Raw genomic sequence first — 14,880 nt, 5'->3', positions numbered from 1 at the left:
AAACAGCAGCAACAACACAGAAGAGAAAGGAGACGAGCGACAGACTGAAGTTCCCCAGGTTGGACTTTGGAGCCAGGTGGCAGGTGGCCCGGGCCTCGCACAAGAGAGGAACACCTCCCTCCCCGAGATCAGAGGAAAGGGTTGGACGCAGTCACAAATAACTTGCTAATAAATTTGTCCGCAGGAATTGGAAAAGGAAGCTTTCTTCTTTTCACTAATAAGATAATGTAGTAAATAAATGATAGGACAAACAGGTAAATAAAAATCGTTTCTAAATGCAGGTGAAAAGTAAGTAAATGGTGTCCAGGTAAAATGTAGACCGAAGATAGCAATGCGTGGTTAATATTGCTTGGAAGGAAAAACAGCAGCAGCCTTGGACCAGGCTCCGTCTCCTAATAATTCTGCTCTGCAAGGATACTGAGAGCTGAAATCAGCAACCTAGAAAAGCCTTACTTTAGAGCAGCAGGTAAATTACGGAGGGTATTTCCAAGACCGCACTGAAATAATGGCAGGACCCTGAGAGGGAGAGTAATCGAGAGTGGAAGTGAGCAAAACCTAGAAGGAAGACAGGTGCTCAGCACAAGGAATAAATTCCAGAAGACACTGCAGTTGCTGCCATTTTCTGTCAAGTTCTTCCATTTCATTTCAGGAACAAGCGCAGGCCCTAGCAAAAGCTTTCCATAGATCCCCACTAGTACATTTTATGTATTTTAAATTCTTTTGCACCGAAAGTATGAATAATCAGCTTCTTATCAGCAGCCGACCTTCACGTTAATACATTTTTTAATGGCAAAAAAATATACAGTGACTGCTCTAATACTTGCTTCTGGCTCTCCATTTTTAGGGGGAAAACCCAGTAAAAAATATACGCTTTTATTCTCAAAGGGGATACATCAAATAATATCAAACATATTATTTTAAATTAATATATGAAAATCAAGAAATATTATGGCATGATTGTGACAAAAGCATTGACTCTCTAGATAATAAGATTATTATGATTTAGGGGCGCCTGCCTGGCTCAGTCAGTAGAGCATGCAGCTCTTGATCTCAGGGTCCTGAGTTCAAGCCCCACATTGGGTGTGGAGCCTACTTAATAAAATAAAATAAAATAAAATAAAATAAAATAAAATAAAATAAAATAAAATAGAAATGAAACGAAACGAAACAAAGTAAAATAAAATAAAATAAAAATAGATGAATACTTCTTAAAAAAAAAGATTATGATTTAAGTCATCTGGGAAACGTTGCATGCTCTTTTATAAATGGTCATTGTGCCCCAGTATATTGTAACTAAATACTAACCTAGGTTTCTTCCATTTCAAACAAACTCCAACTCTGATTAATTTAAGCCAAAAAAGGATTTAATGGAAGGACAGTATGTGTGTCTAAGAAGAGCTAAAGGGGCAGGAACCAAGGCACCTTCCAGGATCCAGGGAGAGGAACCAATAATGGTTGCATCAAGGCCCTGACATTGCACCAAGCGTGTCTTCTGATGTCGTGTCATTCTGCTGAGGATTCAGAGTAGTGAGAGAGTCCATTTGGTCAGCCTGGGGCATGGAGAACAGGCTGAAGAACCTGTTCATGAGAACATCATGAAGAACAATTCTCTAAAACCATCCACACCGTGCATAGATAATTCTGCAAAGGATGGTTAGTGGAAGAAATGGAGGTAGATAAGGGGCAGCCACTACTTACCTTATTCTTTCATGTGGCCGTGCCTCTGCCTGAACTTGGAATGCCCCTTGACCTGAAATGCCCCTAGTCTTCCAGACCACCTGGTGAACTCTTATTTCCCTCCTGAAAACCCAGATAAAATAGCCCTTTCTGTGAAGCCTGGCAGAGGAAATGACTTTGCACTGTCTTTGTACCTCATACACGCATCCCTTGTTGAACTGTTCACACTAAATTGTAATAACTTGTATTTGTTTGGATCTCACCTATTAGACTGTAAATTTCTGGAGGGCAGAAATAATGTTTTTTCACCTCTGCTGCCTCTGTGCTTAAAACAGTGCTCATGATTAAGTATTCAACAAATGCTTGCTAAAATAAATGCAAACAATAAACCACTGCTATGTTTAAAAAGAGAAGAAGAAGAAAGAGAGGAAGGAAGGAAGGAAGGAAGGAAGGAAGGAAGGAAGGAAGGAAGGAAAGAAGGAAGGAGGAAAGGAAAGGAAGGGAGGGGAGGGGAGGGGAGGGGCAGGGCAGGGCAGGGCAGGGCAGGAAAGGAAAGGAAAGGAAAGGAAAGGAAAGGAAAGGAAAGGAAGAATAAAGCGAAAAGAAAGAAAAAATTAAAACTTTGAGGAAGCACAAGGAAAAACCTTTATAGACACAAAATAATTATCTGTTACCTTTGCAAATCTGCGTGATGTTTGAGAAAGCCTGGCAATATCTTCAAGATCCAGATAAGAAATGATACTCAGGAGCAAATTGTCGGAGAGCCGTTCAAGGAAGTCAAATTTACCTTCACATAAACTGAAGACATAGTCTAATACTCTTGCACCAAATATTAAGGCAATTTGAACTGCAATTCAAAGAAACCAACAAACCAACAAGGTTATCATGTGCAGTCAGGTAAAAACCACGACCTGTATCAGTAAGACGGGCTTTAGGGCATTCATCCCCCCGGGGGGTAATGTTGGATTAGACCAAGTCATTCCTACTGTCACCAAGCTGCCCCTGGGACTCGTGATATGCCTTTGTGAGACATTTGTTTCCAACTGCTGTCCCCGCGATGAGATCAGAACCTTTGAGGGACACTCACTGTTGAACGCAGTGATGAACTGCATCCCTTGATTTCATCAGCACCAACTTCAGACAACTGACTTAACTAGTCTCAGTGCCTCCCTTAGCCTCATCCCTGACTGGGCAAAGATGCTGGTCCACGTGGGTTTTCTGCCACCCTCCCTCTCCCCTGATTGGCCTGAAACATGTTAATATCTCTTCATTTGAGTTGATTTTTCTTCTCTCATTGCTAAACGTGTTTCTCCACCAAACTTTCTTCTTACCTCTTTACCTTCTTTCATCCCCATCTTTACATAATAGGGGGAAAAAATAGAAAGAGGAAAATAAGTGGATATTTCATGAAAACTGTGTTAACTTTTGCCTAATATTTTGTATGCTTTTTCAGTCATTTCCAAGTTAGGGAAAAGTTCACAAATAATCAGCCCATATAATGGTCCTACCTAAGCATGTTCAGTGCAAGAAAGTACTAGCTTGGTTCTTTTTTTAACCCTGAAAAACCTTCAATGTTTGGAAGGATATATATTCAAATTTTAACGTGGTTAAATCTGGATGGTGACTTTCACTTCGCTTCCTTTTGTTTATTTGTGTTTTCTAATATTTCTACAATAAACCTGTATTACCAGTGTAATTTTTTTAAATCTAGGTTACCTAGGTAGGAAGGAAGGGAAGAAGGAAGGAAAGCACGCTACCTCCTTATACAAGAGAGGAAAACATTGTGATGATGGAATAAGCATGTGGATTCCAGGGATCCCAAAGCAGGACGTTTTTGGTTTCTTGAGGCTCATGTTTTCCATTCGGACTCTGAAAGCACCACTATAACTAGCCTCTCTAGAGACCTGTTCTTCAAAGACAGAGAACTCTCTACTCTACATGAGACTAAATACCCAAGATTTGGGGGACCACCTTCCTTCCTCAGCCTGGAACATTCCTCCTGGAGCAAGCGGGATGGAGCTGTCAGGAACACTGGGCCCCCTGTAGGAGTTGGCAGAACTGATTCAACTGGTTGATGGGTCTCCGATTTCAGAATGGATGTAAGGTGTGGACCATATTTGTGCAAAAACTCTAACTGTGCAACTTGGAAGAGCCAGGCATATGTGATTTCTCTCCTGAACTGGTCAGTCAAGCACTCTAGGGCATTAAGGGTTTTAGTTGCTTCTGAATCCCAAGTGGTTCCAATTCAAGGCACTTCGAAAGTCCAAGGGCTTTCCTCAGGGAAAAACAGCCCCGTCAACTCTAAAGGATAGTTATCGTGGACAACTCCTAGCCCACCAGCAGAATAAGAAGAAAAAGTGGTGCTTACTTATTGGAGGGAGAAGAGAAGCCCTGAGTGCAATAAAACATCCCTTAATATAACTGGAGATGTTTGTCCATTTTACAATGCCAGGAAAACATGTTCAATGAAGACTCAGATTTACTTTAGGAATTCCCTACCAGTAAAGTCCTCAAAATGTAAAGACTAGAAAAGGATATATACCAGTATTTTAGGATACATAAAAGTATTTATACTATAAAATATATAATTAAAAAGGATATACAAAATGGTATACAAAAGTATTTGTGTTCAGTTGCATGTAACCAACATTTATTTCTTTTGAAATAACAACAACAACAAAAAAAGGTAAAACAAAATCCATTTTGAAAAGCAAAATCACTGTCTTCATGTTGGACTATGTGGCGACCAGCCTCCAAGGGGGTGTCACAGATTCTCTTCTCCTGGGCTCATTTTTTGTGTCTCCCTCCCACACTGAATTAGAGGTGACCTATGTGACCAATAGGATAGTGTATGAATGACATTCCAAGTCTTGGTCGTAAAAGACAGAGGGCATTCTGTCTTGCTGCTGCCTCTGGGATCACTCACACTGGGAGAAGCCAACTGCCATATGCTGACGATGCTCAGCAGTGTTCTGGAGAGGCCCACGGGGAAAGAAATTGAAACTTCCCAGCTACAACCACCACTTATTTGTCAGCCATCTATGGGGGTCCTCAAGGGATTCGAGCCTCAAGCCCCAGTCGAGCCTTCAGATGACCGAGGCTCCACACGACACCATACAAGACCCTGAATCGCATGATGGAGCTAAGCTGCTCTCAAATTCCTGACCCACAGAAACCGTTTGAGTTAATAAACATTTATTATTGTTTTAACCAATTAAGCTTCAGGGGAATTTGTTACACAACAATAGACAATAAAAATTTGGGTGCCTCCAAGTGTTGCGGTGCCATAATGGAAACCCAAGATGTGGGAGTTGCTTTGAAATTGGAAATTGTACAGGAAATCTGAATGAGTTTGAGGAGGGTGTTAAGTGCAAGGATGAAGAGCTTTCAATAAATAGTATAATTAATTAATTAATAGCTGTTAGTAGATGCTTGATGGACTCTGAGGAGGCTTTATAGGCAAGAGTTTAAAGGAAAATGAAGAAAATATTATTAAAAACTGGAGGACAGATCCTTGTCATGTAGTGGCAGAAAGTTCAGTTACATTATTGCCTACTGAGATATGCAAAGCAGGAAACAGACTTAAGGAGATGTGATTCAGCTATGCAGATTTCCAAGCAAGGTGTTGAACATGCTGTCTGATTTCTTCTTGCTGCTTAAAGTAAAATGTGAGAGCAAAGAGAGAAGCTAAAGAAGGTTTCTTACAAAGCTGCCAGGATTTGCTGGTCTAGAATATTCTGTGCCTTGTCAGATGGCAAACAATGCTAAAATTAAGGAATGCCTTGGGAATGCAAGCTGGTGCAGCCACTCTGGAAAACAGTATCGAGGTTCCTCAAAAAACTAAAAATAGAACTACCCTACGACCCAGCAATTGTACTACTAGGCATTTATCCAAGGGATACAGGTGTGCTGTTTCAAAGGGACACATGCACCCCCATGTTTATAGCAGCACTATCAACAATAGCCAAAGCATGGAAAGAGCCCAAATGTCCATCGATGGATGAATGGATAGAGGAGGTGTGGTATAAATAAATGATGGAGTATTACTCGGCAATCAAAAAGAATGAAATCTTGCCATTTGCAACTACGTGGATGGAACTGGAGGGTATTATGCTAAGTGAAATTAGTCAGAGAAAGACAAAAATCATATGACTTCACTCACTCATATGAGGACTTTAAGACACAAAACAGATGAACATAAGGGAAGGGAAGCAAAAATAATATAAAAACAAGGAGGGGGACAAAACAGAAGAGACTCATAAATATGGAGAACAAACTGAGGGTTACTGGAGGGGTTGTGGGAGGGGAGATGGGCTAAATGGGGGAGGGGCACTAAGGAATCTACTCCTGAAAGCATTGTTGCACTATATGCTAACTAATTTGGATGTAAATTAAAAAAAAATTTTTAGGGGCGCCTGGGTGGCGCAGTCGGTTAAGCGTCCGACTTCAGCCAGGTCACGATCTCGCGGTCCGTGAGTTCGAGCCCCGCGTCAGGCTCTGGGCTGATGGCTCGGAGCCTGGAGCCTGTTTCCGATTCTGTGTCTCCCTCTCTCTCTGCCCCTCCCCCGTTCATGCTCTGTCTCTCTCTGTCCCAAAAATAAAATAAAACGTTAAAAAAAAAAAAAAAAAAATTTTAATTTAAATTAAAAAAAAAGAAACAAACAAAAATAATAAAAATTTAAAAAAAAAATTAAGGAACGCCTCTCAGGCAAAAGTCAAATTTGGAAAAATCTCAGGAAAATATGGTCTGAAGATGAAGCTGAGGGTGTGGCTGGAAAATGCTTTGTTAAGAACCATTCAGTCAAATTTTAGAGCTTTCAAAAAGCTGAAGGGTATTGCCACTCAGGAGGCAAGCACAGAAACCAAGTTAAAGAAGGGCTTATCTAAAAATAAAAACAAGGGCGCCTGGGTGGCTTGGTCAGTTAAGCGTCTGACTTCTGCTCAGGTCATGATCTCACAGTCCGTGAGTTCGAGCCCTGCGTTGGGCTCTGTGCTGACAGCTCAGAGCCTGGAGCCTGTTTCAGATTCTGTGTCTCCCTCTCTCTCTGCCCCTCCCCTGTTCATGCTTTGTCTCTCTCTGTCTCAAAAATAAATAAACGTTAAAAAAATTTTTTTTAATAAATAAATAAATAAAAACAAAAACAAACAAAACAAAACAAAACAACAAAAACAAAGATGTGTAGGTGTGGTTTTGTTTAATGGAGTGAACCCCAGTAACAGCAATAGACAACAAATGAAATTTTAAGAGAATTCTACTGGTAGAAACACCGCCTGCCAGCTTGAACTGGAAGGGTCAGAAGCAGTGGAAAAGGAAAAAGACTTTGGACTCTCAAATTCCTACCAGCAGGAAGTAGGCTGAGAAAACAAAACCTGCAAAGATGGGTTATCTTTTGTGGACAAGGAAGAGGGCTCAGACGATGGAACCAAGAGCCCAGGAGGTGAAGCCCAAGACTCATGAAGAATTGGCTACAACAGGGACTTAGAAATATTGTTACACTAACTAACATAAAATCAGACCTACTGGACAACCCCTCAGAAATATATAATTTATCAATTCTGACTCAAGAAGAAAAAGAAAACCTGAGAAACTATAACCAGTAAAAACTTTGAAACCACTGATTGGATTAAAGAGGAAAACCGTCAAGCAAAGCTTCAGATCTACACTGCTTGTGAGCCTTTAATAAACTCCCAGAGAACAGACAATCCATATCTTAGGTAATTTGTCCCAAAGAATAGAAGTAGAAGGAAACCCCCAACTCACATTATGAGGTTGCTTAAACTAGAAATGATGGTAGGCAAGAAGAAAATTTGCATCTGGAAAATCACTTAGGAGCATACACGGCAAAAATTCTAAATAAAATGTTAGGAAATTCAATCTATCAATATATAAAATAAATAGATAAATTGTGACCAGGATAGTTAATCCCAGGATAATCCAAGGATGCAATAACTTTGGAAGACTATTTAATATAATTCACCATATAAACAAATAGGTTTATAAGAGGAAAAATGATCATCTCAAAAATACAGAAAAATTATTTCGTGAGTTCTAACCCCTATTTATGAATAAAAACTCTTAGGAAATTGGGGCACCTGGGTGGCTCTGTCAGTTAAGCATCCAACTGTTGATTTCAGCTCAGGTCATGATCCCACAGTTCATGAGAACAAGCCTCACGTTGGGCTCTGTGCTGACAGCAAGGAGCCTGCTTGGGATTCTCTTTCTCCCTCTCTCTCTGCCCCTCTCCTTTACCATCTCTTGCTCTCGCTCTCTCTCAAATTAAATAAACATTTTTAAAAAAAGAAATTCTAGGGGCACCTGGGTGGCTCAGTCGGTTAAGCGTCCGACTTCAGCTCAGGTCATGATCTCGCAGTTTGTGAGTTTGAGCCCCTAGTCGGGCTCTGTGCTGGAAGCTCAGAGCCTGGAGCCTGCTTCAGATTCTGTGTCTCCCTCTCTCTCTGCCCCTCCCCCACTCTCTCTCTCTCTCGCTCGCTCTCAAAAATAAACATTTTAAAAAAAAGTAAAACAAAAAAAGAAATTCTACTGAAAATGGTCAGCATCGCTTCTCTGTATACCAGCAACAATTAATTCAAAGTGATGACTTAATACGCATTTGTCTTTTGACCCAGTAATCTCACAAACATATTGCCTAAATATGAAACAACCCATGCACAAGGTTATGCATTTTGGCACTCTTCGTATTATCACAAGATTGGAAAGAACCCAAGATTTCATCACTAGGATTCTGGTGCATTCACACAAAGAAATACTATGCAGCTGTGAAAGAAAAGAAGAAGGAAGAGGAGTGGGAGGAAGATCTCTAGAGGCATGAAGTGATCTCCAGGATATCCTGGCGGAAACGGTAGGGGTAGAACGCTACCATTTGTATAACAAGTAAGGGGATACAAACACATATGTATATGAATTTGTTTATATCGGCACAAAGAATCACTGAAAATGTCCATAACAAACACAAGCGGTTAGCCTAGGGAAAGGGAAGGAAAAGGCGGAACAGATAGGGACGAAACCAAACCTCTGTAGGTACGTTGTTTTACAGTTTTGACTTGGGAAACACATCCAAGTTTTACATAATCTTAAAACAGAATTTTAATCGTTTCAAATTTTAATTAATCGTTTCAAATTAATCGTTTCAAATCTTTAAAACTTAAAACAATTAAAGTGGATTTTTTACCTGATTTTATTCTTTTTTTTTAAAGTGTGTTTATTTTGAGAGAGACAGAGACAGCATGGGTGGGGGAGGGGCAGAGAGAGAGAGAGAGAGAGAGAGAGAGAGAGAGAATCCCAAGCAGGTTCCCCGCCACCGCCAGCAGCTCAGAGCCTGATGTGGGGCCCGAACCCACAAAACCACAAGATCATGACCTGCGCCAAAACCAAGAGTCAGAAGCTTAACCGGCTGAGGCACCCAAGTGCCCCTACATTATCCTACTCGTAGCTACAAAAAAAAAAAAAAAAATCACCAACTACCCGGGAAGAATTTGAGCAAAACATGTTTAAAGGTCAAATAAGACCGATGTGAAGAAAACGTTAAAACCCTACGTAAAAGAAGACCTAAATCAATGGAGACCTATTCCATGCTCATTTTGAGAAGACCAAAGGATGACAATTCTCTCCTCAAAAATCTAGAAATTCCACCCAATTCCAATTAAAATCTCAACAGGGATCTTTGCATAGCTTTACCAGCTGGCCTTAAAACTCATATGCAGAGTAAAAAGTCAAGAACAGGTAAACAGTTCTTTTTTTGTAAAGAAAAGGAGGAGGAGGAAGATGACTTCATTTTAGCAGGTAAGAAAACTTACTATAAAGATGGTAATTAAAGCAGTGTAGTGTTGGTGGGAGACAAACTAAAGATCCTGTCCTATAAATACAGAAAAAACGTAAAACTTCTCATCTCATCATAGCCAAAAATACACTTGAGATAAGTTAAAGACTAAAATATGAGGAACAAGTTGTAAGATAGTTCAATTAAAAATAGGAGTATATCCTCACGAAATCAGAGAAGGGAAAGATGTCTTAAAACACAAAAGTATAAGCCATATATTAAAAGACTGACAAGGGGTGCCTGGGTGGCTCGGTCAGTTAGCATCTGACTCTTGATTTCAGCTCAGGTCATGATCTCATGATCAGTCAGATCAAGCCCCGAGGAGGGCTCTGCACTGACAGTGTGGAACCTGCTTGGGATTCTCTCTTTCCGTCTCTCTCTGCCCCTCTCCTGCCCCTCCCTTGCCCCTCCCTTGCTCTCTTGCTCTCTTGAAAAATAAATAAATAGGGGCGCCTGGGTGGCTCAGTCGGTTGAGCGTCCGACTTCAGCTCGGGTCATGATCTCTTGGTCCGCGAGTTCGAGCCCCGCGTCGGGCTCTGGGCTGATGGCTCAGAGCCTGGAGCTTGCTTCCGATTCTGTGTCTCCCTCTCTCTCTGCCCCTCCCCCGTTCATACTGTGTCTCTCTCTGTCTCAAAAATAAATAAACGTTAAAAAAAAATTTTAAAAAAAAAAAGAAAAATAAATAAATAAACTTCTTAAAATAAATAAATAATTTTCAAAAACATTTGGTTGACAAATTTGAACTACATTAAAATTGCAAACCTCTATATGGGTAAAAACACATAAACAAGGTGATAAGATAAACCAAAAACTTGGTGAAACCTCTGCAGCACATTTAACCAAACTTAGTATTCAAAATATGCATGTAAAAAAAATTCCTACAATCAATAGAAAAAAGGATAAACAACCAAAAAGTGGAAATAGGCAAAGAAGTGAATTAGCACTTCTCAGAAGGGAAGACCCACATCGTTAATAAATGTAAGAAAAGATATTCAACACCTCATTAATAATCAGGGAATTTACACACCCAGTTTGGCAAAAATTAATATGTATCTCTGATTACAGCAAATGTTGGTAGGAATATAAAGAAATAACATCTCTCATAAAATGCCAACAAGAGTATAAACTGATTTAACCCCCTTGGAGAGGAGATTGTCATTCCCTGGTAAAGTTGAAGAGGCACATATCCTATAACTTGACAAATACACTTCTACACACCCAACTTAAAGAAACATTCACACATTACACAAGGGTAAATGAAGATGTGTTGTTGCAAAAAAGTGGAAACCACCTAACAACCCTCAGTAAGGGAGATGTTTGAGTAAACTATGGTTTATAATATAATAGAATACCATTAACTATTGAGATGAATGAACTAGACCTACATACATCAACACGAATAAATCTCAAAACCAGTGTTGAATAATAAAGCAAAGTTGGAAAATGATATATTAGGATGCCATTTATGTAAAATTTTAAACATCTAAAAATAGTAGATATTATTTATGTATAATAGAATATCCTTGGAAATGAAAATCGCAGTAGAAGGGAATGGAGGGAAAATAGGGAAGAGGTAGAAATTTGACTATATATGTAATGATTTTATGTTTTTAAAAGATATTAAGTAAATATGGTGCTCACTTCAGCAGCATGTATAATGAAACTAGGATGATAAAGGAAGATTAATATGGCTCTGAGAAGGGATGACAACAAAGTTAAAACCATTTAGAGTAGATTCTCTGATCCTTTGTTACCAGCTAGAAATTAAAAAAAAGTAACCAAAAAAATTCCAACCACCTGGAAATTGAACAAAATGTTTCTAAATAATCTATGGGTCAAAGGAAAAATCAAAATGCAACTTAGGAGATATTTTAAACTGAATGAGAATAAAGATAGAACTTATCAAGACTAATATAGATAGCTATGCTTAAAGAAAGTTTAGGGCGAAAATGGCTGAGAACAATGATTTAAGCTTCTATCTCAAGAAGCTAAGAGAACAAATCAGACCTAGTGGAAGTAGTAGGAAGGAAATAATAAAGGTAAGAACAGGAATCAAAAATAATAAATAAATAAATAAATAAATAAATAAATAAATAAATAAATAAATAAATAGAAAATTAACAGAGCTAAAAGTTCTTTGAAAAAAAATAATAAAACAAATAAACCCCTAACAAGGGCCACAAAGAAAAAAAAAGGAGAAAGCACAAATTATCATTATCAAGGGATGAAAACTAGAACAGCACTACAGACACTACAGCCATTGAAAGAAGAGGAGATTATGAGCAAGATACACCAATATATTTGATAATTTGGATAAATGAAGTAAATGTGACAAATGGTAACATCTTTTGTTATTGGTGTTGGGTTCTCTTCTGTTTTGTAGGTTTAAGATATTTCTGAATTTTAAAGCTTTCAAAGGGCAAGGTATAGAACACAATGTATAAGATTCTTCTTTTGGGGTTAATATATTTTGTATATATGCATAGACCATTTCTGGAAGGATATTCAAGAAACTGTTACTGATGGTTGTCACAGGAACTGAACATGAGATCAGAGGGAGACTTACTTTTATTCTAAAATTGTTTGTTTGTTTTTTAAGTTTATTTATGTTATTGAGAGAGAGAAAGAGAGAGAGAGAGAGAGAGAGAGAATCCCAAGCAGGTTTTACACTGTCAGCATGGAGCCTGACATGGGGCTCAAACTCATGAAGAGTGAGACCCATGACCTAAACTGAAATCAAGAGTCGGACATTCGACCGAGCCACCCAGGCACCCCTATTTTAAAAGTCTTTTTAAACTGATTTAATTTTTGCTTTACTATGTGTATTATCTCAAAAAATTAGTCAATAAAAAAATAATAAAATACAACAAGTCTTACTCAGATCTGCTTTCCCTGCTCTGTAGCCCAGAGCTAGGCTCCCACACTTCCTCGAAGTGCTTTTGCCTCTAACACTCTCCTACCCCACCTCTACCCACAGACCCCCTACCCCAGGCGGGCAGAAACTAGAAATCCAGGCTGAAGACAAGGACCAGCTGATTGAAGAGGCCAGAGAGAAGGAGGGGAGTTGACTAAGAGGTGGTGGGTAGGCCTGAGAAAATAAAGTCCCAAGTCAAAGTCTGAGATACAGGCTAAGTGAAGAAGGAACCCAGAGAAAATGGATCACGGATCCATGGTGTGGGCCAGGCACAGGTTTGGGAATAAGGTAAGAACATCTGTTTCCCACTCTCTTATTTCCGGTATACCAATATTCTTAGAATCTGACCACAGGCCAATATTTCAGGATTATTAGTATTTATTCGAGTTATCAATTTTCCATTATAGTCCCCATTTCGAACGTGCAGTCCCATTTTCCTCATAAATCATCTAAATGTCCAAGAGAATTTCCATTCTTTGACGTCTATACTACATCACCATTATCACCCACGTTTCCTTTCACAAGCAACAGCAGAAACAAGAAACTTTGTCGTTTGGTTCAGAAGATAGGGTTGTTGAAGCCATTTGGTTTTATCACAGGGATTTTTGTGGATTGGCCTAAATACTTAACCACTACTTATACCTCATTCGAAGATCAAAGCAACCAACTATAAAGGGACATAAGTTGGAAAACAACTTATTTTTAGGTTGGATTCAACTTCAACCCATGAATCAGCACTTTGAGTGGAGTTTATATAGGCAGATTTTTGCCTTAGACTCAGTTTTTTAAAATATTTCCAATAGCTAATTTTCTGATTATTCCTACTTATTTAACTGAGAGGAAAAAATCCATAGATGTTTCTTCAGATTTTTTAAGGTCTCAGGAAAAAAAAAAAATTCAAACTTCATAGACAAGTGGACAAAGAATACAGACAGGCAAATTACTGAAAGGATATAAATGGTAATTAAACATGACAGGATGCTCAACTTACTAGTTATCAGGAAAATGCTAATTAAATATGACACTATTTTCACCATCTGGCTGCAAAAGATGAAAAAGAATAGTAATATCTAATTAGTGATGGCAAAGGTACAAGAAAACCATATCCTGGTGGATGGAGTATAATTAATACAGCAGTTTTTCGGAGAACAGTTTTGTGTGTGCGAGAGTACAGTGAAGTAATTGGCATTTTGAATTACTCAAGCTTTGAATTACTCAAAATTAAAATATGGTGACATCAAAATATTAATGAAGTCTCATTTTATGAATAAAAGTTGAAATAATGCAAATCACCCAATTTGAAATGCTTTCCAAACTAGCGTAATTATAAAGGTCAAATAAATTATAGATGGCATTTGTGCTGTATCCCATGACAGGGCTACCCAAGCCAGCTAACAGAAGTTCCATCCTCGGTCAAGTTAGCCCTGAACTCTAGATTCAATAAAAAAAAAAAAAAAAAAAAAATACTCTGGGGTGCCTGGGTGGCTCAGTTGGTTAAGCGTCCAACTTCAGCTCAGGTGTTGATCTCACGGGTCATGGGTTCAAGCTCCACATCGAGCTCTGTGCTGACAACTCGGAGCCTGGGGTCTGCTTCAGACTCTGTGTCTCCCTCTCCCTCTACCCCTCCCCTGCTCATGGTCTGTCTCTCTCTCTCTCTCTCTCTCTCTCTCTCTCTTTCTCTTTCAAAAATAAATAAATAAACATTAAAATAAAATTTTTAAAAAATACTCAAAATACTCTATCAAAATTATAATGTACATTTCTTTAGTTCCAGTAATTCCAGGAGTTCTCACGTAAGTGTTCAAAGATAAATATGTCCCAGAATGTTCCCAAAGGCTTTTGAAAATGCCCATCAATTGAGGATTGTATATTTCTACAATAAAATACCATACAGTCTTGGAAAAGGACAAGGTACTTCTTTACGTATGCTCACGGAAAAATGTTCACAATATAAGTGCAAAAACAAATTAAGGAATGAAAGATTCTATTTCTGCAAACAAACACACACACAATCCCAAGCAGAAAGAATTCAAATGCAAAGAATGAAGTTATTTATAGTAGTTACCTCAGGGGAACAGAGCTTGGAGGAAGAGAGAAGGAATTTTCACTTGTCAAATTTTAAAAACTGTGATAGCCAGTTGGTACGTGTTCAGCAAATTCTAAGCACTTCATTCAATTACTCCTCATAAGGACCCTATGTGTGAAATGCTTTTATTATTTCCATTATCAACAGTTGAGGAAACTGATATCAAAAGAGACTAAACCCCCTGAATGGGGGGGTGGGGGAGGGTAGACCGAAAGAGGAAATCTTAAGCAAGCTCCAAGCTCAGCACAGAGCTGGACTAGGGGCTCGATCCCACAACCCTGGGATCATGACCTGAGCCAAAATCAGGTTGGATGCTGAACCAACTGAATCACCCAGGTTCCCCCATGAATGACTTTTTAAATAAT

General features: G+C 38.9%; 1 protein-coding gene across 2 annotated transcripts in view; it reads right to left on the bottom strand.

The window, feature by feature from the left end:
- FBXO36 (F-box protein 36) overlaps window positions 1–14,880 on the bottom strand; it is an 89,307-nt gene that overhangs the window by 12,533 nt on the left and 61,894 nt on the right. For both annotated transcript variants that reach the window (XM_086719866.1, XM_025912344.2), the window contains exon 3: window positions 2,352–2,524. In XM_086719866.1, coding sequence (XP_086575992.1) covers window positions 2,352–2,524 — 173 coding nt within the window. The remainder of the gene's footprint in view (window positions 1–2,351; window positions 2,525–14,880) is intronic.

The sequence above is a fragment of the Puma concolor genome, chromosome C1 (assembly GCF_028749965.1).
Source record: "Puma concolor isolate L17-30 chromosome C1, mPumCon1.1.hap2, whole genome shotgun sequence".
NCBI classification, from domain to species: domain Eukaryota; kingdom Metazoa; phylum Chordata; class Mammalia; order Carnivora; family Felidae; genus Puma; species Puma concolor.
Note: the sequence above shows the minus strand (reverse complement) of the source record. Positions and strands in the feature narration are given on the sequence as shown.